The sequence below is a fragment of the Sprattus sprattus genome (assembly GCF_963457725.1).
Source record: "Sprattus sprattus genome assembly, chromosome: 9".
Lineage (NCBI taxonomy): Eukaryota > Metazoa > Chordata > Actinopteri > Clupeiformes > Clupeidae > Sprattus > Sprattus sprattus.
Window position 1 is genome coordinate 19365184 of NC_137928.1, and position 24595 is coordinate 19389778.

At 47.6% G+C, this 24595-nt stretch overlaps 1 protein-coding gene across 1 annotated transcript in view; it reads right to left on the minus strand.

Moving 5' to 3' along the window:
• Positions 1-2947: 2947 nt before the first annotated feature.
• The window catches only part of brip1 (BRCA1 interacting helicase 1), a gene marked incomplete at both ends in the record, with an annotated part of 32045 nt that continues 10397 nt past the window's right edge, over positions 2948-24595 (minus strand). Inside the window, 9 exons of the mRNA XM_080845249.1 lie at positions 2948-3909; positions 5882-6196; positions 6523-6605; positions 6874-6986; positions 13592-13713; positions 14235-14394; positions 23226-23387; positions 23821-23961; positions 24176-24353. Coding sequence (XP_080701375.1) covers positions 2948-3909; positions 5882-6196; positions 6523-6605; positions 6874-6986; positions 13592-13713; positions 14235-14394; positions 23226-23387; positions 23821-23961; positions 24176-24353 — 2236 coding nt within the window. The remainder of the gene's footprint in view (positions 3910-5881; positions 6197-6522; positions 6606-6873; positions 6987-13591; positions 13714-14234; positions 14395-23225; positions 23388-23820; positions 23962-24175; positions 24354-24595) is intronic.

Sequence of the window (24595 nt, forward strand, 5' to 3'; positions counted from 1 at the left end):
ATCAAAATTGAAATAAGTGTTTATTTTGAAACATCAAATAATGTGCTGTTGTATTGTTTTCAATGTAATACTGGTCAAAGAGAATTTACAAATCACTGTTTTCAGTTTTAATTTCACATACCATCCCATTTTTTTCGAATTTGGGGTTGTATCTAATAACAGTCTTCAATGGCAAACAGATAATTGGTGAACGGTAATCAACACTTCCTCTGCAGACCGCAGATTACGCAGCCTGCAATGACGGTAATGATACTGTGCACAATTATATTCTACCTGCTCCAGACTAATACCTGTGTGTGCAGACTCTGCAGTGCACCCATCGTCCTCCTTTCGTCTGTTGGCAAGGGAAGGAAGCCTATTCTGTTGAGGAGGGGTGACAATCTCAAAGTCGAGTATGGAGGGGCCTGCTGGGACCCTCTCTAGTTCCCCCTGTCCCTTCAGTGAGGCTCTCTCCCCCTCGCCCTGACCATGTAATGGGGACACGGCTGAGACCTTCCCTGCCTTCTTCCTCCTAGAGGTCTTTGCCATTGTAGGCGCCACCATTTTGGGCCGGTTCCTGCTGTATTGCTCACAGAACACATTTGGCAGCCTGCCTTTGGTTGGCGTTATGTAGCCTGGCCTGCTCCCTGTTGTAACACCTTCATCCTGCTGGCTGGGTCCTCCCTGGCTCTCACAGCCGGACGTGGATGCCACTGTCTTGCCTGCAAGTGGCTGAGTTGGGGTGAACGTGCGCGGGGACGGAGGGCGTGATGTGCCCCTGCCTCGCCGTCTGCTCCGGGTTGGCGCCCTGACGTCACCTTTCGAGTCAGCCCTGCCTGCCGGACCCTTTTCAGGGTCGCGACCTGTCGATAAAGAAAAATGCCAAATACAGTCGCACCTAATTCATCAGGATTAAATCTCCAAACTCAGCATTGCGGCAGAGAGACTCTGAGCTGACGAGACAGGCACAGAGAGACAGGGGTAAACATTTGCATTAGTGTCGCTGAAACCACAAGGGTAAACTGGGGTCAGAATTAAGCTAATTTAATTAGGTTGTGGGGAGAAACAAATGGAATTTGACTGAGACATGTTCCAGCTGTTTTATTCTGTTCCATTTGCCATCTTGCGTGGCAGCAGCAGCTTGTTAGGACATCTAAAGATGGGACACGTCCTCTTCCACTTCCAGTGGCGCCGCTTCTTCATATTGATATTAATGGCCAGTGCAATTACAGCAACGAATGCACTACCTTCCATTGGTGCGAGTGTGTGTGTGTGTATGCAAGAGGGTGTGTGTGTGTGTGTATGTATGTGTGTGTGTGTGTGTGTGTGTCAGGGGACAGCAGATGAAGAGGGATGAGGTTTAATTGAATGTGCTCCTGCTCCAAACCCCCTCAGCCGGCCAAACATTAGCGACGCTAGCAGCTTAGAAAGCCCCACTCTAACAAGACAAATCTTGTCAGGATAATGGCGCTTAATTTGCCTGGGCCCTCCTCCCCTCTCTCCCATAAATTAGATCAATTGGGTAGAGCGACTACTCCTGACAATGGGCGCACAAGCCCCCTTTAAAAATCATGCTAATGCAGATCGGCTATCCTAACACTCACACAGTCTCTCTCACACACCACACACACACACACACACACAGGTTCTCTTTTGTTTATTGGTAATGAAAGCCATTAGGAGGGTCCTCTACAGGGTTAAGGGTTGGGAGACAAAGTGCCGATGACATTATTTATTCAAAACAACCTTAGACACTGTTGTACAAAACACACAATACATGCATTTTACAAAACTATAGAAATCTTCATTAGAAAGCAGATATTGGACATACAAACATGATCCTTAAATATTTTAGTTTTGCACTCAGTATTTCAGACAGTTTTTTCAGTGGAGACAAAGGTTTTGTTAGTTATCGAGTGTTCCTCAAAGATGATTTAAATTAAGACAAAAAAAATTAAATCCCAAATGTTTTCTGTTCATGGCTCACAAGAATCTTCTCGCCATGGAAGAGAGTTAACCTATATCACCCTCCGCTCCGTTTTGCACACTTTTAGCCCTGCTGACTGACATCATCTTCTAAATCATAAAAGACAGAAAAGAAATGAAAAAGAGAGAGAAAAGTGGGTCCAGAAAGAGCAACCCCACTCCAACAGGCTTGGGCACTAGCTCTGAGAAAAGAATAGGAGAGAGACAGCAGTGGGAAAACTTCTCCAAACCAGACAGACCTGCCGTCAACACTCTATGCCCTTTAGCCCTGCCATCAAACTGGCCCTCAACTTGTGCTGCTTCACAGATGGCACTGGATAACACTGGGCTACAACTGCAGCCGCCCATTCGAGTGGATTACAAGCCAATAAGTAAATGACAATTACTGAGGGCCTGAATGCAATCAGCAGGATCTGCTACACTCAACATACTCTCAGCACTGGCAAGAAGGATGGTGGGGAGCCTTCTTATGGCTTGGCACTGCTCTCTCAACACACCCCATTTTCTGGCTTGTGATCCCTTGCATACCTCAAAAAGGACACAAACTTTACTGGGGTGTAATTTTTGTGTAAAAAGAAAGACACCTAGACGCAAGAGAGAGAATGTGAGAGGACAAGCATAGGGCCTAAATGTAGTCGTGTGAAGTGGGCCATGCCACAGCAACCCCACCCCCCGTACCCCCACACATCACACCCATATAACAACACAGCTCATTAAAAACAACCCACAACTCGGCCTCCTCTCCTCGCCTTTGGAGGACGGCGAAAATAGCTGAGCGTGTCGCTGTTTTGTTTTAATGATTTTAAAAGGGGAATCACAACTGTGCATTTAAAATGGGTGGGGTGGGGGCTAGAACGTGTTTGTTAGCAGAACAAACGCGGCTGCTCTGTCTGTCACACCACATAACGAGCTCATTTAGCCGCATTTACTTACTCACTCCCATATTCATTATGTGCAGTAAATCAGCCCTGCTCTTCTGCTTCTAGTCGTCTAGGGTGATGATTTCAGAGGCCTTCGCCTGTGGGAGGGGAGAGAAGTAGCTTGTGACTTTACCTGAGGAAGAAGGGAGGCTTTTCCGACTAGACCTGGAGAGCCTGTGTGACCTGCCGCCTGTCTGCCTGCCCTGGGTCTGTGCCTGGGTCTGTGCCTGCGTCTCTGCCTGTGCCTGCATCTGTGCCTGCATCTGTATTTGCCCTGTGGTGTTCTCCTCACTGCCTGTTATTCTCCTGCTGTGTGCAGTCTGCCTCTCATCTGCCTGCCCTTGTCCTATTCTTTTGTGCTCTTTGCCTGTGGACACGGCGCCACCCTGCTGGTCATGAGCGGTAGTACGGCCGCTCCTTCCGACCTCCCCTGAGCTGAACAGATCCTCTGAGAATCCAGCAGCTGTGGCTGCCCCACAGAATTCTGGTATTCCATGCTGTGTCCTCTCTTTAGTCCTCTGTGGAGATTTTTTCTCCAGGACCACTACAGCACTGTCTTCATCAGCGTCCTCATCCCCAGAATCTTCCTCATCTCCAAACAGTTCCGGGGTAAAGTAAATGGTCTGGTCCTCCTCCTCCTCCCCATCTCCACCCTCGTCAGGTCCTGTGTGGTTTTCTGTCTCTGGGTAAGTGGGGCATGGAGGGGCCTTTACTGGGGACTCAGTCACTTCAACAGTGGGAAAAGGGTTAGGGGGCTCTATCTGTATATGCGGGGTGGTCAAAGGTAGTGAGGTCACTTCCTCTACAGTCCTCCCAAGGGCGGAACTGGGATTCATGATATCAGTCCTGGGATTTTTGCCGCTCTTCTCCAGGTCCTTGGAGGAAAAGATGGGGGACTTGAAGCGGGCGCTGACCGGGGTCGAGGTGAAGAATTGGTGGATGGGCTTTGGCGTGACCTGCCTGGCAGTCATGTTGCCCCCCTCGCCTATCGCCAGTGGTGTTAATGGAGGACGCACCTGTTCACCTGTCAAAAGACACACACACAAAACAACAGAGACAGCAAGTCAGCATTCACAACTATAAATAGATTCTCCCAATGTGACACGCTCTGCCCCACGACAATCTGTTTCCTCTCCTGTGTTTTATCATAATGGGACTTGCAACTCATTCACTGGAGCGGTACTAAGCTCGGCACAATGGCACCAGACTCCTGTCTCAGGTGAACGCAGGTTTGAAGGGTTGGTTGGATGGGGTGGTACAGGACTTACTGCCAGAGGCCTAATGTGTGCGGCCTGAGCCCCCCCCCCCCCCCCCCCCCCCCCCCCCGTCACCCCTCCCCCCACAGATCCAGACCGGCAGCGCTCACGCTCAATCTAGCACAAATAAAGGTCAGTGGGATTTAATTAAAAGCAACAGTCATACATCTGCCGGGTCCACCACTGCTCAGTCAAGCAGAGCCCCTCAAGAGCCTGAGAGGGGTAACGAGCCCCCCAACCCCCCCCCCTAACCCACCCCACTGCAACCCTACCTCTTCATCATCATCATCATCATCTTTATCATCTTCATAATCAGCATACTGATCATGATCATCGTCTTCTTCAACACTAAAGAAGTTTCTCACTGCCTTGTTTGGGTCTGGGACATCATGCTAATGTCTCATTACCTAAGTCAGAACCCCTATTCTCTCACGCAAGAGAGAGCGTGTCCCAGAGCTTCGCTCCTAATTGCCTCTCCTGCTAACGCTGAAATTGCCCAAATCCATTGGGGGCTGGAGGCCTCTGTGATGAAAAATGTAACAGCGCATGCATTCAAAGTAGCAAGTGATTCTGGGTAAAACGTGTCTGCCAAAGTGTAAAGTACAAAGTGGTGAAAGGGAGATGAGGGTGTGTTGCTGACTGCCCGCCCTGGCTGTGGTGACGACCTGAAGAAGCAAGGACTTAACAGAACTTGGATCAAATCCGCATCTCGCAGCAGTAATCAGACATTTGGTACCCGTGAGTTGTGAAGAGCCACATAACATGTTTGTATGTTTGTGTGTGTGTGTGTGTGTGTGTGTGTGTGTGTCCTCCAAACCCTAGAGAGTAAGAAAAAGCGGCGCGCCCAGGGGATGAGGCCCAGCATCTTTGCGGCCCTTTACTAATTCATCACTGTTGTTTTCCAAAAGCATCCCAGATTGCTTCCCCGTTCCCTGTCCCCTCCGAGGGCTTCGCCGGCTCCGTGCTGCAGGAGCGTCGCGGTAACATCCTCCCTTTATAAATAAAAAACGACCCTCAAGCAAATGTTTTCCGGGGCTGCGATTATGCAAAGAGCTCATGACCTGCCGCCTCCTCCAACAGCTGGAGACAATACAAACAATAAGAGACACTAGGTAAGGTACAAGACTCTATGTGTAACATTAGACAAAAAGAACTACACGCGACACGTAAAATAATATCGTACCACTCTTTAGCATAAACAGTGACAAAAGAGGCCACTTGAACACTTGGACACTTTAACAATGACCAAAGTGCACTGGAATTATTTATGGGGTTTGTTTTCAGAAAAGCCTGGGTTGTTTGAAGGGGTGTGTGTGTTTTGGTGGACGGGGGTGTTGACATTATTTGCCCTGCCAGAAATATCCCCGCTATATATCCAAAGTAAAGTGCAGGACTCAACAAAAGAAGAAGGGAAAAACAGAAGGGGAGCAGAGAGCAACGTGAGGGCCTGAGAGACAGAGGTTGACAGGGACACAAGGACAGACAGTTTAGAGAAGGCAGGGGTCAAATTGCTCTCGACTTTCTTTCAAATTTCCGCCGTGACGCAGGAGAAAAACCAGGTCTTGTGGCATCTTATGGACTTCAGAAGCATTGTTATGTTTGTACTAAACAAAATTGAAATTATCAAATGAAATAGATAAATATCATGATAGTTGGTGCCACTGTATTGCGGTAATAATCGTGCTGAAAAAATATCATGACACTTCACTAGTATAAGTGATGAATGCTGCGGTCATGTACCTGTGCCTGTGTCTGCACCATGGCAGGTGGCCAAGGGGCTGCTTAGTTGAGGTGGAGGCCCTGCAGCCATTCTCTGCTCCCCCGCTGGGCATGCTGGTAGCTGGGGTGGCCCCGCTGTCTTGGCAGGGGGGGACAGGAACGTGGTGCCAGAGGCGGAGAAGGAGGGGGTGGAGGAGGGCGGCACTGGCTCCGTCTTCCATGCTTCGTGATTCTCTGCTGCCCCCTGTTGGCACTGGGAGAAGGACACTAGAGACTGCATGGCGCCACCAAACGTGTTGTGGTGTTGGACCAACTGACGCACCCACTTTGATAGACCTGTGAGACACACAAACACACACGCACACTTATACACACACACATTCATGTTACATTAGCGAAGCACTCCCACATAAATGGTATTTGTCTGTGTCTGTGTGTGTCTGATTGGATGTGTGTACACATGTGGTGTGTTTGTCTTACAAACATGGTTTTCTCCCCCTTCAATGCATTACTCAAAGTCTTTCCCACATCAGTGGCGCAGTGGACTACTACTACCATCTAGTGGCTGAGATGAGCCACTACATTGCCCAGAGGCAGCAGAGCCTGAGGTTAGGTAGAAGACCCCTTTTGTCTGATTAAACAGATCCAATGGACCTCAGTACCTGTGATGTACTTGTTGGGGTTTGACCTGAAACGATCATCCACCAGAATGAGAGCACCCCAGTCGTTCTTGTGGCGGATACACCTGTAGGGGAGAACAAGGGGAAAATAGCTTTTATCTCTTCATGCGAATAGAGCACTCCTTCCAACGTACAAAAGTGATGACAAAAATGGGATTTGTCATAAATAAACTTGAAAGGACAAGCCGTTCATTTTTCAAACAGATATTTCAAGAATGGCTAAAAGCCGCTCAGAAAGAACATATCTAGGTCAGGTTTAGAACGTGAATGCTTAGAGTCGCACAAAGACTCACACTTCCTAAAAAAACAACCGTACATAAAGCAAACACACACCTGCCCAGGGCCTGGTTGAGGGCACGGTAGGCCTGGATCTCATACCAGCGGCTACCAGTCAGTAAGCCCCGAGCTTTACAGTGATGATCGTTGTACTTCATCTTCAGCTCTACCTAAACACACACACACACACACACACACACACACACACACACACACACACACACACACAAAGAGAGCATGACTTCAAAGACTCCCCTCAGTAAGTGGTGCATGAACAAGTGAACACTGAGACAAGACGGCACACAAGCGGTTCTTCATCCCAGGCCAGTGACTGTAGCACTAGCGCTGGCCCATCCAGTATAAACACAAGTGTTGATCAAAGCCAGAATACTTAAAGCTGTGAGCAGCACTGTTAGATGGGCACCAAGTGAAAGAACCAGAAGCATGGAGGGCGGGCTGTCTGTAGGAGAGGCACGCCTGGCAGGCAGCTCTTTGGGGTGGGTGGGTGAGGGGAGCATCCTGACGGGCATCAAGAGTGGGCATGGAAAAGTAGGGGTGAAAATTTCACCCTAATAGGGTTAATCATTCCATGGAGAACTAAGTTGCTGGGTTTTGTTTTGTGTGTGTGTGTGTGCGGATATTTGGGGGAGGTCGACTTGTATGTAGATGACACACCCCAGGGTAAACCTAAGAAAGGGTTTACCCTCGTCTGCCCCCTGTGACTGATCCATTCTGAAAGGGGGAGAGTGAGGTGTGTGTGTGTGTGTGTGTGTGTGTGTGTGTGTGTGTGTGTGCGCCTGAGTGAAGGCCAGAAAGATGGCATGGCACACCAAGTCCTGTCCCACTCGCCACCGAAATGCCACAGAGGCATCCATCAATTTTCGCCCGTCGCTTTTCGTTTTAGCGACTAACCTTTGGGAGATTGACGGGTGAAAAGTTCAGCCAGGCCTCACCCCAGTGGGACGGGGTGGACCCGAGGAGCGGCCACTAACAGCTTCTGACAGGGGCCATGTGCCTGTTTGCTCACACACACGCACACACACCTGTCACAGGGACTTGGCAGGTACAGCTTGTCCCCTCACACACAAACATGCACACTTTCAGGAAGACATGCTAACATCTAACACACAAGTACAGACACACGCACTTAGAAAAGTATCTTTTAGAAAAACACTTGGAATCCACCTGCTTACAACCTGCCACCCGGTCTGTACAACACACACACACACACACACCCAATTATCATCCCTAAAGAGGCCAGAGACTATGTGTGTGTGTGTGTGTGTGTGTGTGTGTCATGCCATTGCGTATGTGTGTTTGTTTTGTGAGCGAGTGAGCCTATGACGGCAGCTGTCTGTCTCATTGACACCAGAAGAGTTAGAGGGCATCATCCGCTGTGAGATCCAGCCGTCAGAGGGAAAGGCCAGCTCCCCTCAGGCCGCGCTCGTCCCCCTCCCCTCCCCCACCCGTCCTCACTCTACCCCCCTCCCCCTTCCCCCCTACATCAGAGTCCATTTCAGCGCCGGGCCCTTCACTCCACCACTCTGCACTGTGCTGCCATTCGACATGACAGCTTGCATATGTGAAAAAGCCAATTCTCGCTGCTAGCCAAAAAGCCCTAAATGTGCAAAGAGAGGCACTGGATGGATGGGATTAGTTGAAATGTCAGCAGATAGCCCCCCCCCCCCCCCCCTTTATCCTGCTGTCTCTTTTGCTGTCTATCCCTCTCCCTCTCTTTCTCTCTCCTGCACTCCCTATCTCTCTCTCCTCTACCTGTTCATCCCTGAACAACACACGTCTGGCCCGGAGGCATACTTCACGGCCGAGTGACTGTGCAGATGTGAGCCTTCGTGTGTGTGAGTGTGTGTGTGTGTGTGTGTGTGTGTGTGTGTGTGAGAGTGTGTGAGAGTGTGTGTGTCTGTGTGTGTATATGAGAGTGTGTGTGTGTGCTCATGTTTGTGTGAGCTCTCTGTCTGTCTTCTCTGTGCAGCTGAGGCGAACCTGGCGCTGCAGCCCACCTGCTCTCTCAGTCCCAACAATACAACTCCAGTTGGGAACAAAAGGTCTTCATTCAGAGTTTCTTGTTTTAATTAATAGCTCTTTGATAATAATAATAATAAATAATATAATAAAATCCACCAGAAGATGTTTTTGTACGAAACTTGTGTACCTCAATACCAGACACACCAATACCAAATTTTAAGCCAAGCACAAAGTGAAGTAGTGTACCCAGATCCACCGAAACCACGGATAGGAGCAAACAACATACAACTTCATGTACATGCATACCTAATGATAACGTTTAATTAATAAATTACTTTTATTTTCTACTTTAATAATATTTTCAGGCAGCGGATACCCGACACAATAGTTACCAAATCAGCGGATACGGTGGTTTCATTTCACTATGTGTGAAATCACACACACACACACACACACACACACACACACACACACACACACACACACACACTCACGTGCGCGCACATGCACAACATATAACTTCAAATTCTGATGAAGTATTTTGAAAAACACGTTCAATAAGTACATATACAAATTACAGGAGACAACAATATTACAAACTAGAAAATGCATTTCCTGACGGAAATACCAGTGCATGAAATGCAAAGGTTAAGAAAGGAAGAAAAGAAGAAAGAAGAGTGAAAGAAGGAAAGAAGAAAGGAAAGAAGAGTGGAAGAAGGAAAGACAAAATGAAAGAAGAGTGAAGAAAGGAGAGAAGAAAAGAAAGAAGAGTGAAGAAAGGAAGAGTGGAAGAAGGAAAGAAAGAAGAGTGAAATAATAAAAGAAGAAAGGAAAGAAGAGTGAAGGAAGGAAAGAAGAAAGGAAAGAAGAGTGGAAGAAGGAAAGACAAAATGAAAGAAGAGTGAAGAAAGGAGAGAAGAAAAGAAAGAAGAGTGAAGAAAGGAAAGAAGAGTGGAAGAAGGAAAGAAGAAAAGAAAGAAGAGTGAAATAATAAAAGAAGAAAGGAAAGAAGAGTGAAGGAAGGAAAGAAGAGTGGAAGAAGGAAATAAGAAAAGAAAGAAGAGTGAAAGAAGCAAGGAAAGAAGAGTGAAAGAAGGAAAGAAGAGTGTAAGAAGGAAAGAAGAGTGAAGAAAGGAAAGAAAAGTGGAAGAAGGAAAGAAGAGTGGATGAAGGAAAAAAGAAAGGCAAGAAGAGTGGAAGAAGGAAAGAAAAATGGAAGAATAAAATAAGAAAGGAAAGAAGAGTGGAAGAAGGAAAGAAGAGTGAACACGAGTGGCTCTGGATGAAGAGATAAAGAGAGAGTGAAAATATTGAAAAAAGGAGATAAAAATGGAGTGAAGAAGAGAGATTGAGTGTGAGAGAAAGTTGATTGAGAGATAAAGATGGAGAGATGGAGAGAAAAAAAAATTGAGAATGGATGGTGTCTTAATGTTCCTAGTTACAGTTAAATTGAGAGGGACAGAGAGAGAAGAGGTTCCTTGGATTTGGCGCAGGTGTCAGTAAAGCACAGGTGCAAGCCAGTTTAAAGACCCTATTATGATGTCATAATGGCCCAATGTAAGTCAATGGGAGAAATTTATATTCGTTTTTCTTTAATATATCAAAAAGTATAAAGTTTAGAAAAGTGAAAAATACATAGCATAAGTGTCGTTTACAAGACCTACGCGACAGCGTTTGAATGAAGTTTCTACGTTAAGCGGTTCGGGCTGAATTAATCACAGAAAAAGGTAACTAGAAAATGCATTTCCTGAAGGAAATACCAGTGCATGAAATGCAAAAGTTAAGAAAGAACGAATAAAAGAAAAGTGAAAGAAGGAAGGAAGAAAGGAAAGAACAGTAAAAGAAGGAAAGAAGAGTTGAAGAAGGAAAGAAGAAAGGAAAGAAGAGTGAAGAAAGGAAAGAAGAGTGGAAGAAAGAAAGAAGAGTGGAAGAAGGGAAGAAGAAAGGAAAGAAGAGTGAAGAAAGGAAATTAGAGTGGAAGAAGGAAAGAAGAGTGGAAGAAGGAAAGAAGAGTGGAAGAAGGAAAGAAAAGTGGAAGAAGGGAAGAAGAGCCGAAGAAGATAAGAAGAAAAGAAAGAAGAGTGAAAGAAGGAAAGAAGAAAAGAAAAAGGTAAGAAGAGTGGAAGAAGGGAAGAAGAAAGGAAAGAAGAGTGGAAGAAGGAAAGAAGAAAGTAAAGAAGAGTAGAAAGAAGGAAAGAAGAAAGGAAAGAAGAGAGGAAGAAACAAAGTAAGGAAAGAAGAGTGAACAAGAGTGGCTCTGGATAAAGACAGTAAAGAGAGAGTGAAAATATTGAAAGAAGGAGAAAAAAAGAGTGAAGCAGAGAGATGGAGTGTGTGAGAGAAAGTAGAGTGAGAGTGATAGAGAGAAAAAAAAGTAGAGTATGGAAGGTGTCTATTAATATTCCTAGTTATACAGTTGAATAGAGAGGTACAGAGAGAAGAGGACCCTTGGAGGCTTGCCGCAGGTGTCAGTGAAGCACAGGTGCAAGCCAGTTTAATTACCCTATTATGATGTCATAATGGCCCAATGTAAGTCAATGGGAAAATTTAGATTCGTTTTTCTTTAATAACTTAAAAAGTATAAAGTTTAGAAAAGTGAAAAATACATAGCATAAGTGTCCTTTACAAGACCTAGGCGACAAAGTTTGAATGAAGTTTCTACGTTAAGCGGTTCGAGCTGAATTAATCGCAGAAAAAGGTAAGAAGAATAAGAAGAAGAAGAAGAAGAAGAAAATGCCTAGGAATAACAATACAGGGCATTTCATGCACTGTAATAAGCAAAACCCCTCTCCATTCATCCGAGTTGCAAAGGAGAGACACTTTTCCAACACAATCTTTCACACACACACAATAGTCCTATTCCCCAGGAGTATCTTTTTCACTGCGGTAAAAGAGAACATAGCCCATTAATGAATCTCCCCCAAACTGGCGGGGCTGAATGCAACACGCATGGCATTTAAATGCCATAAAGAGCCACGGATTCCTCAAAGTCTCTCATGTGGCCACTTTGCTTTGGCACGCTCAGCAGTCTGTCATTTGGCAACCAGATCTCTCTTATCAACACTGAGTGTCTTTTAAACGCCTTTAAAGGGCCTTTTATTGTTTTACTATCCGATATCAGTGTTTGCTTCCCAGGTTTTTATTAGGCTCTCCGACACACTGAGAGAGTGTCCACTCAGTAACCTTTTTTAGGTGCGAGACACAGGCTCATAGAAAAGGGGCGCTCTGTTTTGCTTTTTTTGACTGGGCATCTATTTAAAGTTAACCTTTGATCTCAGCCATTGTAACAGGGCCATAAAAGCAGTGCTGTGTGTTTGTTCAAGTTTAAAGGCTTTTCACTGTCTGGAGGTAACCTGGAGAAGGCCGTGTGTGTTTGTGTGTGGCTGTGCGGGGGTGTGTGTGTGTGTGTGTGTGTGTGTGAACGCACGTGCACATGTTTGAGTGCGAGACACAGATTTCTGAGGGTATGTGTGTGTGTGTGTGTGTGAGAGACCTTGTGAGGAACTCTTAACACTTCTATCAGTGTTGCTACATGTGCTGCACCTAAAGTGCTGCTTCAGCACCAGTGTCTGTGTGTACACAGTGTGTGTGTGTGTGTGTGTGTGTGTGTGTGTGTGTGTGTGTGTGTGTGTGTGTGTAGGACGGACAGTCAGCCGTCCCTGGCAGTCATTAGTGTCAGTGTCCTTGGTCTCCTCTGTGCTAATGGGGTCATGTCACTGACCTGTGCAACAACCTCTGGGGCACAGCAACTCCTCTCACCTCTCCTTAACACGCACACACACACATACACACGCACACACACGCACACGCACACGCACACGCACACACACATACAATCCCATTTATAACCTCCCTGCATCTCTTGAGATCCAACTTCTTCGAAGAGACCATCAAATCTTAGAGGTCCAATCTGCTTTTACACTGATCTATAGGGGCGGGCACAAAAGTGGAGTAAAGCCTGGCAGAGACCGTGATGGCCATTCATTGCCAAGGGCACCCAAAAGCACCTGCCCCTCCTAACCTCCTGACCTCTGAGTAAACAAGCCTCTGGAAGGTGCTGGCTTACAGACAAATGGAGAAGTCAATGACCCCTCCGCCACCTCTCCTCTTCCCCCCCTGCCAGGTCAATCTCCAGGGCCTGCTACCCAAGCCCCAGCCCCAGCCCAAGCCCCAGCCGCCCAACAGCCCTGCAGTCTGACTGCTGCTCCAGTGAAGTGGAACGCCAAAAAAATCAAAGCCTCTCCCCAGAGGTGGGCTGGCCTGCCACAGCTTCCTGCTAGGGTGGAGGTGCAGGTGGAGGTGGCGAGACAGAGGGTGAGGGTGGGAGTGGGGGTTGGGGGTGGTGTCAATCATTCATACTTGTCCCCATGGTGACAGAGCCGGTTCTAAACGTACTCTGACAGCAAGGTACAGTGGAGGGAGGGCTTTGGGAGACCGGGGGGGATGGGGGGGTAGTTAGTGAAAAGGTCAGGCCTATTTGTTCAGGACAGGAAAGACGTGGGCAGATCACTTTGGAGTTTACTTACGGATCACAAAAAAAGGGCTGTTTGTGTGAGTGTGTGCGTGAGTGCGTGTGTGCATTCGTTTGTTTGTGTGAGCTCTGGAACTTTTTCCCTAGTCAACAGCGTTCCATTGCCTTCTAGAACCAGAGAGCTAAACATTAACCATTCATGTTTATGAAATAGTTTGTAAAAAATTGTGAAATATTCACATTCTGGTATATACATTTAAAAAAAAGTTTCTTGCACCGTGCCGAATGCAGTCGAGGCTGTGGCCTCTTTTCTGGCTTTACCTGGAGGTCCTTGATGTTGGGGAAAGGGATTCCGATGGTCACTACGGCCCGGGCGTTGTCATCAGTGAAGTCCAGTCCCTCACTCACCTTCCCTCTGCACACAGCTAACAGCAGCGCCCCATCTGCAGGGTACAATCACAGCAACGTCACCACCATCATCACAAACATGAACAGTGAACTACAAAAACACTGAGGACTGGCATAGGCCCAGTTACTTAATGTAACCTCATCTTTAGGGGGTTTCAAGTCCTGGGCTCTGTAAAGCACCTTGAGATCATTTAATAATTATATAACTATTATATAAATAAAATACAATTGAATTGATATGCTTTATTAAGTACATGTAAATCCATTAAAATAGTTAAAGACCAAAATATGTAATGGCCTTTTTCCCCAGTGGTTCGGTAAGTTTGGTTCACCAGTTCAAAGACACGGACATGGCAAGTTTTACCCTTACAAGCTTAGTAATCATTCCAAGAGGGTCACAGCTGATCAGCTGATATAATCCCTTTTCAACTATACTTTCAATTACACGTATTTGTGATGACCTCAAACTCAAATTAGTTATTTTAGAAGCCATAAGCAAGCGTGAAAAGGGGTCTGGTTACGAGTTTCTACTTGTCTTGATCCAGCGGACACTTACCTCTTTGGCCGCTGTGGCTGATGGCGTCGTAGTAGGTCTGCAGCAGCTCGTCAAAGTCACCCTTCCCCCCTCCGCGAGGCTCAGTGATCACGGTCTTCCTCTCCTCCAGCTTCTCCCACAGCCCTGTGTTTATCCAGCGGTCCCGAAGTTTATCCAGCATCTACACAACACACACACACACACAAACATGTAAGTGGGTGGGTTTATACATAATATATACATTTACGAGCGTGAACTATGGAATTGTCAATTTTTCATGCGTTTTTCACATATGAGCTGATTCAGGGCCCATCTGACATTTTCAAACCACGTACCACCAACATAACTCCACTGCAAAGGTTTGTACGTGTATCAGTGCAGCTATGAATGATTCCATGACGGGCAAAAAATACACACACATAAAAACATACATAAATACATTTGAAACAAGTGAGCACAAACCTATCTTTCCTGTGGCCTACATCTTACTTTACTAAATGCACCAGTCGAACAGGTCAATAAGACACTCTTCAAAAGTAGTCAGGAGTCTGAGGTTAGCATTCGGGTACAAGCTCTGCTCCTTCGCCATCTCACCTCACCCTTCCCATGGGGGCGCCTCTCAACAGCCGGACCAATGTTTACGCCTTCAAAGCCAGAGCCCCATAATAAAATCACTGCCGCTGCGCTGTCGTTAGTGCAAAAACTGAAAAAGTCAGGCTCTCTCTGGGGGAAAGCATTGATCTAAAAGCCCTCTTCCGCGCCGGGCGAGACTTCTGTCTCTGCTGTGCGGATTTTCAACTTGAATAACCAGGGCCATCGCAAAGCATCTCCACTGGCTCGGAAACGTGTCGGAGAGGGTCAAGCAGAAGTTCTTCTGGTAGTCAGCAGAAAAAAGTTCTTGCTGCGCGTGTAGGGTGGTGCTATGTGCCGTGCAGGCCAAACCCGGCTCTGATGGTGTACACAACGCTAAGTACAATACCTGCTCGTTTGTTACAAACACTGCAGGTGAAAATACCTGTGAACTGTTTCAGTCATACCACTTAAACATAAAAACATGACAGCCTGTAATTTGCCTGGGTTCGGACACTGTACTGTACCTAAAATACCAGGAATCTGTAAGGGCAGTCAGACCATGTAATACCCCGTTTCTATCAGGAAAGAGAATGACACGTAGAGCAAAAGGGTTCTACTAATGTGTACAGATAAAGGTGGTGTGTTGTTCCACATAGAGAGTTCAAGGTGGTGTATTGTATACTACATAGAGAGTTAAAGGTAGTGTGTTGCTCCATGGCAGGAAATGGGGTTTGTGGGAGAGCCAGTGGAGCCAGTTCCAGGCAGGGTGCCGGTGTGTGTTTCTTTGTGTGTGTGTGTGTGTGTGTGCGTGTGTGTGTCTATGTGCGCAGCATGCGAAGGTGACTGGCTTCGCTGGTGAAATGAAGCAAAGGCAGATTTCATCAGGTCGTTGCCGGCAGGAACAGCGGAGCAGGGAAGTGCACATCAATAAAACATGGCACTTTTTTCCGAGGGAGCTGTAACGCTCACATCAACAAGGGTCACCTCGTTTGTCTGCGTTCACAGGGACTGAAATGGGGGAGGAGGGGTTGTGTGTTTGTCCCACAATTGCTTATCAATCCAATACAAACTTGATGTGAATTATTTACGTTATGTACCTTTGGCTGATCTTCCTCAGGACCAAGACACAGTAAACATGGCAAGGAGCATCCAGAGAAGTGAAACAAGGGAAGCGAAGGCGAACGAAAGAAAGCCGAGAAACAAAAAAAAATAATAAAAAAATAACGGTCTCGGAACCATTATTAGAAAGGTCCTCAGCATTACCATCACTTGAATCACCTTGATCCTATTAAAAAAAACTGAAGAGAAGACATCCATGGCAGAATGTCTAACAGGCAGGCATGTTCCCCGTCTTGGCTGACAGACGTGATGGGCCTGTGGGGTTGTGTCCAGCGGCGTGCCCCCAGCGAGCCTCGCACAGCAGGGTTATTCATTTCACCTCGGAGTGGCGCGTAACCGGATCATAACTCCCGGCCCGTAACCCGATCATAAAACACCGGCCCCTTAAAAGACGGGGACACATGCGGGGGCACAAAGGCCCCTTGTGTAACCCTGTTGTTTATATTCCCCGCGCTGTAATTTGTAAAGCCTTATAAAGAACAGGAGAGGGGGGTGTGGGGGTGGAAACACAATCCAGTGCCACTCTAGGAGCCCTTTGGCAGGAGAGGCTGGGAGATGGAATGGGCCTAATGCTTTTATCTGGCAGGCTCGAGTGAGTAAACATCACTCTCTGTCCGCCGCTGAAGCGACCATTTAATTACACGCACATTTTCCGTATCCTTCATATTGACAGAGTTGAGCTCTCTTTGCGCTTCAAAGGGCGACGGTCTGGACGCCGGCAGACCTGAAGACCCCTGGAGGCCCGGAGAGGCCACTCAGAGTGTCTCGTCCTGCTCGTCCTCTCGTGTGAGGCATTGCTGTAGTGAGGAGCTGCAAAGATGGACTACCTTTAGCTCCTACTCTGAACTGCTACATAGATACTGTAACCTAGCCGGAGAGTTGGCCAAAATCAGCCTAGTTTAGGAAATGGTGAAGAAAATCTTGTGAACATTTTTTTTCTCCCGGCTGTCAAGACATTACTGATCTGAATCATGAGTCAATTGGCATATGAATGAATTAACAGAGTTGGACCTGTTCAAATAATGTGAAAAAAGTTTAAGAATGACAACCTGAAGAATGCCGTGGAAGTCATTCTTGAATTAGTCTTTCTTGGTCAGTTCAACTTTAAAACATCTCCTCGCATGTGTATCACCCTTGTGTATTACAGACACGCTCCACCACACAGGTCCTTGCTGGGCACAAAACTAAACAACTATCAAAACCCCTGGAAGTTTCCACTGTCTGCAACTTATGTGATTGCAGATCAGAGTGGCATGTGTCCTCAAATGAAATGCCTTGAAGAAAGTTTGTGTGTGTTTGTGTGTTTGTGTGTGTGTGTGTGTGTGTGTGTGAGAGCAGAGATGAGCATATGGCCTTCATGACTAATTCAGAGGCATTATCTGACAACGGCCGTGCTGCTGTCTCCACAGGGCCTGGGCTGCAACAAGACAGACCGAAAATGTCAATCTGCACACTCGACTGACGCTCAGGTGCGCAAACAAGGCAGGACTGACCCGATCCCACCCTGTGCTGAGATACACTTGCGCACACAAGCAGAGTTACACACACATTCACACACACAGAAAGATCGACACACACACACACACACACAGAGTTACACACACATGCAGAGATCAACAGACACACACACAGATCGACACACACACACGCAGATATCAACACACCATATACCACATATGCATGTGTGTGTGTGTGTGTGTGTGTGCAGGCAGTGTGTCCATGTGATGTGTATGAAAACAGCACGAGTGAGGCATCAAACAGTGACACCCAGTTCTTCTCACCGCTGCAGGTGCCATGTCCAGGCTCAGGCAGACGCCAGAAGCAGCAGCAGCCCTCATGGCTAATTCATGGGCCGCCTAGCTCACGCACTAACGCTAATGCCACAGGCCAGAGACTCACAGCTTCTCACAAGAGACAGGGCTGCAGGGATCACGACTCACAGCGGCAGTCTCTCCATTACAGAGGAGAAACACTGATCTACATAGTGTAGCCTTCTGTAGGCCTATCACCAGACTACGCCACCCCTTGAGCTAAACTGAAATAGCAAGGGGAACTCCTACCCAATAATGGTCCAACACAGGTTCTTTGGAAAAATAAAAAAGATGAAGTTTATTCTGGCTTCTCGTTAAAGTGGTGTGTCTAATAAACTCTTAGTGTGTGCTCTCGTTCACGTGTGGTATTGGAGGCAGGCCCCCTGTTAGTCTGTGTGTCAGTGGCTCTCGATTCCTATCCTACGGCTTGGTCATTCCCATGAAATCAATTTAATGTATTGTCTATGTATTTATTTATTGACGACCTAAGTGACACCTTATTTTAAGCGCACCACTTAGGCACATTAAGAAAAAGGGGGTTAACGCTTCACTGAATTATACCGCACATCATATCAAGGGTGAAAAATTATCCTAGAGGAAAACCGGCCAACCTGCAATCTAGGCTAAGGCCCAATCAATACCCAGGCTATTGAGGGAGCAGAATGACACGGGGAGACAGATAACAAATTAATGAAACAAACAAAACCAAAAGAAACCCTCTAACCTGTGGCTCACAATATCCTCCTAACCACATATATACTACTAGGCCCCCAGGCTAGAGGGGAAAACAAATACACATATATTCTAAAAGCAATTTCTCGGAACCATAACCAAACATAAGAGAACAGCAGCCGACAATACCGTATAGCTGTGTGCTTCTATAGCTTCTTGTCTAAACGTGATGTGATGCACCTGGCGTCTATACACTGCCAGTAACCACAACCACCGCACTGATACACTAACTGCTACTGTCAACGTTGCGTTGCATGTAAACAGGGTCGCTGAAGACAACACTCCAGAATGTGGCTTCACTCCACAATCAGCAATGGACGGCTACCAGCAAAAGGACCCAAGGTGTCTATATCAATGCTTGTCCCCGCTGAATTAATTGGACACCAATCCAAGCCCCTACTAGTGACGTAAAACATGTAAGAAAGGATCTGGCTAGCATCAGTGGCACAGTAAAGACTCAAGCGCTTTGGAGAAGTAGTCACGGTTTGCACAGAGAGCCAAACCATGCGTTTGCACTGATTTTTTAGAGCTCGAACAATTCATTTAAAATAGTGAGCTGTTGCACCAGACCTTGGTAAGCCTGATGGTGTGCTGTGATGGAGAAGTGCTTTTCGACATAGACATTCACACCTGCACCGTGAGCACTGGCGCCTCTCTTCTCCTACTCTCTCTACTCTCTCTTCTCTTACTCTCTCTTCTCTTACTCTCTCTCTTCTCTCACTCTCGCTCTCTTTCTCTCTCCGACTCTGGGCAACCACGTGCCGGTGGCAACGGTACGGGAGGCGCGGGAGCTGTTGATGCAACAAAATGGGAGCGAGGACTATTTAGCGAACTTGCAGAGGCAAAACAAAGCGTGAATAATTGATGGGTCCTCGCTCTCACTCGCCGGCGTACCGCCTCACTTGGCCTCAGCCGCCGCCACGCCAGAGTGACTCCGCTCGCCTTTCCAACTCCGAGGGGACCCGGTGATGTCGGTGATGCCACTGACGCCACACTCTCTTTCTCTCTCTCTCTCTCCTTCTCTTGCTTCCTTTCTTCCCCTTTCCATCTCTCATCACCCCCTCCGCCCCCACTTTGGTCCCCCCTCTTTATCTCTTTCCTTCCATCTCTTGCCGCCACTCTGGCGGTGTGGCAACACTTTGCTCTTTTCTCTCCCCCCCAACCCCCTCCCCGTCACCCCCTCCTCTCCCCACCACCCTCCCTTTTTTGCACAAACAGCCGTTTAAATAATGGAGGTGGTCAGGGTGGCGGCTGCATTAATGAAATATGCGTGTGTCTAAGTGTGTGTGTGTGTGTGTGCGTGTGTGTGTGTGTGTGTGTGTGTGTGTGTGTGTGTGTGTGTGTGTGTGTTGGGGAGAGAGGGACGTGGTGGCGGCAGGAGGGTGTAGGAGCAGCTGTAAATAATTCAGTTGTCAAATATCACGGTGATGATCACGCCAAGGACAGAGCAGAGTGGCGCCTCGGCCACCTGCCATGAAACACAAACACACACACACACACACACACACACACACACACACACACACACACACCACCTCCTCCTCCTCTTCCTACCTTCCCCCACCTACTACTGACAGGGGACTACTGATAGGGGACAGGCAAGACAGACAAACGGACAGAAGGAGGGGAGGGGAAAACAGAAACAGAAAGAGAGAGAGAGAGAGAGAGAAAGCAAGCAAGCAAGCAAGCAACTTACTTCTTGGACCTCTTTAGAGTTTAAGAGTGTCAAAACATAGCTCAGCTCCACACAGAAATAGAGCTCCACACAGAGATGGGCCTCCATCTCTCCATTTTGTTCACCCCTCTCCCCCATGTTTATATGTGTGTGTGTGGGTGTGTGTGTGTGTGTAAAAATGTGTGAGAGAATAAGTGTGACTTTCTCCTCTCTGCTTTAAGCAGCTCTTCTGAACAGACATTAGCGGTGGAGGTTTAGGCAGACTTGTAAGAGGGCAGCCGGTGCAGCTGGTGTAAAGTGGGGCAGGTCAGCCTGGGGCTTTCAAGGCAGACACTGGAGCTGGCACCGACTGATTGCACGGGTAAACACACTCAAGGGCCCAGATACCGCAGACGACCATTACCCACTCTCACACACACACACACACACACACACACACACACGCTTTCACAGGAACGCCATCACAGCCCCTACTGTATTTATTATACACCACATGCATGTCTAAACAGAAGACATAATTGAATAATAAAAGAAAACAAACAAATTGGGTATCATATCAGTCCAATAGGACGAGCATTCATTCCGTAGGAGGATTGAAGCCAATGTGGAGACGAACGCCAAGGGCTGGCAAGAACATGTCAGGCAATTGTCTACCGGGGCTGATTGATGGCTGAAAATGGACCCACATCACTTAACTGCTACACTTTTACAAAGTGTCTTGATAGTCTTGACGATAAATAAACAATAGGTGAGTTAATGTGGACCATGCCTTGTCCGGTGCACACACACATGCTTCCACCCACACATAGTACTCACTGTGCAGTGTGGGCAGAAATGACACCATGCTGCAGCTTAGAGAGAGTAGGGGCATGCGGCTGAGGAGCCTTAGGGAGGTCTGGGGGGGTGTGGAGGTCTGGGGGGAGTGCACTAACTGTACGGCTGTCGTGTGTCTGGTGTCTGTAGAGTGTACAGTGACACACACTCAGTGTGCAACACACACACACCTCCTCCCTCCTAAAAGACACATACACACGCCACCAGCACACACATGCACTCCATCACCGACCCCACCACTCCCACTCCCCCCCCCCCACCACAGGCGCCAGCTCTGGCGCATCTTCATAAGCAGACAGCGTGGCGACATCACCCCCTAATGGCCCTTATCTTAATCTGGTTTAAAAGCGTCTTGCGTTTCTCTTCCCGAGTATCCTCACCTACACACACGACTCCCCCGACCCCCCGCCCCAGCTCTAAATGAGTCTGATGGCCGTCTATCCTCCACGGGCACATCCGTCTCAGGGCCCCTGTCTCTCTCTCTCTCTCTCTCTCTCTCTCTCTCTCTGCAGAGGAGTTGGAGCAGGTTCTTCCTTTTGCTGACCCACAGCCTGAGAGGCGGGTCAGAAGGGGAAGAGATGGCAGAACATCCAGAGGTTTGGGAGTGAGAGCGAGAGCAAGAGCAGGAGATGTGTAGGAGGAGAGGTAGAGAACGAGAGTTTTCGCCACGAGCTGGGTTTGAGCTAAAGACAGAACACGGAGAAACAGGTAGAATGAGAGGCCAGCTGTCTCCATCTCAGCTCTCAGCTACAGGGGCTGTGAAGTGTCAGGGGCTATGTGTGCGTGTGCATGACGGCCACAGAGAGGGATCATGAAGAGAGGTACTGAAGGATGACCCAGAGACTGCAGCCCCCCGTCTTACTCCCCCCACACACACACGGACACACACACACACACCTCAGACGGGACTCTATGGCTCCTGTCGTTCGACTGGCTCCAATTAATCCCCGATCTGTGGGGGCTTTTAGGGCTGCGTGGCAGATTAAATATTAATCCAGCCATGTGGGAGTCTTACATGGGCATCAATAATGAAAAGGTCACACATTCAACACACACACACACACAACATGTATGCTGTGGCAGCCCTACACACCAAACGCAAAACACTCATCTTCACTAGTGCATGTAAAGAGGTGCTTACATGACATGTTATTGGAACTGTCGAGGCCAAACAAAAAAAAGAAGAAGAGAGAAAACAAACAAAAAAATCCTCCTTAACATGTCAGAAAGACAAAGTTACTAATGGGGACAAACATCAACATGAAGACGCCCTCACTCACTCTCACTCACTCTCACTCACTCTCTCTCTCTCTCTCTCTCTCTCACACACACACACACACACACACACACACACACACAGGACATTTGAGAAGGTTAGCACGCCCCTCTGAGGAGCAGCAGTAATAAGCCACTTGAACTGGGATCAATTATTCATGGCAAAAACCATAACAAACAAAGGGGGACAAAGTGTTTATCAATGGAAGCCCATAAGTGAGCTCCTTAGGCGAAAGGCAATACAGGACAGGGGAAACAGCAGCCTGTACTTTGGGGTTTGTCCGCTATGTGTTATACATTACACCTGTTTGAAGTGGCTGAGAAGGCCATCTGCTGTTGCAGTGAGGAGAGGAGGCTGCTTCTTCAAGAGGAGAGAAACTAGACAAACTGAAACTCCTTAGGATGACCTCCTAGGTGTGTTTTCAGTCGTGTGGAGGAGGACGTTTCCTATGCATTCAACACCAGTGAGTGAATGGCGTTTCAGATCCTCCAGTGATGTAGAGATGATGGTTAAACTGTGGTCTTGAGAGCCCCCTGGTGGTCAGCTGTTAGTACTCCTATCAGAGGTTTGAAATGCAAGTGTCTTACTGAGTGCTAAAACTGTACTCTGTAACCTTGAGGCCAGGGGATGGACAAAGGTCTCTGGGTGTCCAAAACACGTCCTTTTTCACGCATGTCACACGGCAGCACGATGCAAACAGGCACCAGTGGTAAAGTTGCAGCCAGATAAACGCTTTTTAATCTGTCCACTAAATCCTTATGAACACCTGGTACTTTAATGTGAAACATGCCAGTTCCAGGCACTTGTGTGCATGCAAGTGCTTTTAAAACTAGTTTTTTTCATTTATTTGTCAACAAGGATTAAAAAAAAAAAAAAAAAGACATTTCAGATTATATTTTTATTTTTGAAACAAAATATATGTTCAGATATACATGAGGACAACGCCTGACATAACAGGACAGAGCTAGAGAGTTTATGAACGTGTGTCCTACCTTGTACGAGGGCAGGAAGCAGAGCACGCCGCGGGCCATGGTCTGGCACACGTGCAGCAGCAGCGCCCCCACTTCGTCCTGGAAGGTGAACGTCTCCGCATGCTGGAAGGTGGCACACAGCTTACGGCCCTGGGGGCCTGTGCCAAGGGTGCCCACCCACACCTGTGGCACAGAGCAACACTCAGTGAAGAGCAACACTCAGTGAAGAGCCACACACACACACACACACACACACACACACACACACACACACACACACACACACACACACACACACACACACACACACACACACACACACACACACACACACACACACGGCCGGCCATCTGGTTCTCTCATCCTCGGACATTAATGTGGAAGAAAATGGAATGAAAACTCCAATTTGTGCAACTCTTTGAGGGTGAAGACATTTTTGGCCTGCCTACAGCATGTCAGTAAAAGAGTCACTGGCTGGTCTGTTCAAGCAGAGAGTGTCTCTGGTTTGGGTACGGATCTGATCTGGGACCTGTGCATCTGTGAATCTATGTCTTCTTTCACAAAGATAGACACCCTTTCCGTACGTGAACATGACTATAAGAATAAGAACTGTGACCTGGGACTTTTTGATGACGTGGCTGGCCTCCAGCTGGATGGGGAAGTTGGCCCCCAGCTCAGAGGAGAAGGAGTCCATGGGGGAGAGTGTGCCCGAGGTTAGCACGATGCTGTGCACTGAGCCACTCAGGTCCGAGAAGGCCTGGCAGAACATACACAAACATGCAAAGAATTCATTTCACTTTTGTCATTTTGACAGACTCCAGTTGTGTTACTTGTCTGATGTCTTATTGTCTTATTAAGGTAGAGATGGGTACAGATGCATGTTGTAATCCCAGAAGCTAATATTGCTGTGTGTTTTACTACAGCAGAACTAAACCCTTCTATCTGTTTAGGCGTGTTTCTACGGCTCTCACCACAGCAGGACTGAGGCACCAGAAGCTGAGCGTGTGCACGAGGGTCTTGGTGCGGGTGCCTCGGTTTCTGTTGTTTCGGCGTTGCGGCCTGCCGAAGAAGCCCTGGGCGTCAGGCACCTCGGGCTGGATGGTCCAGGCGTAGGTCTGCTGCAAGGCCACCCGGTAGTCCTCAGCAAACCTGCGGGACAGAAAGAGACTCAACAACCGTTTGAAACGCTTCACTAGAATCAGAGAAAAGGGTGTCTGAAAAGATGAAATCCGTCAAAATCAATAATTTTCCTATTACGCAAATCACGTGACGGCACACACACACACACACACACACACACACACACACACACACACACACACACACACACACACACACACACACACACACACACACACACACACACACACACACACACACACACACACACA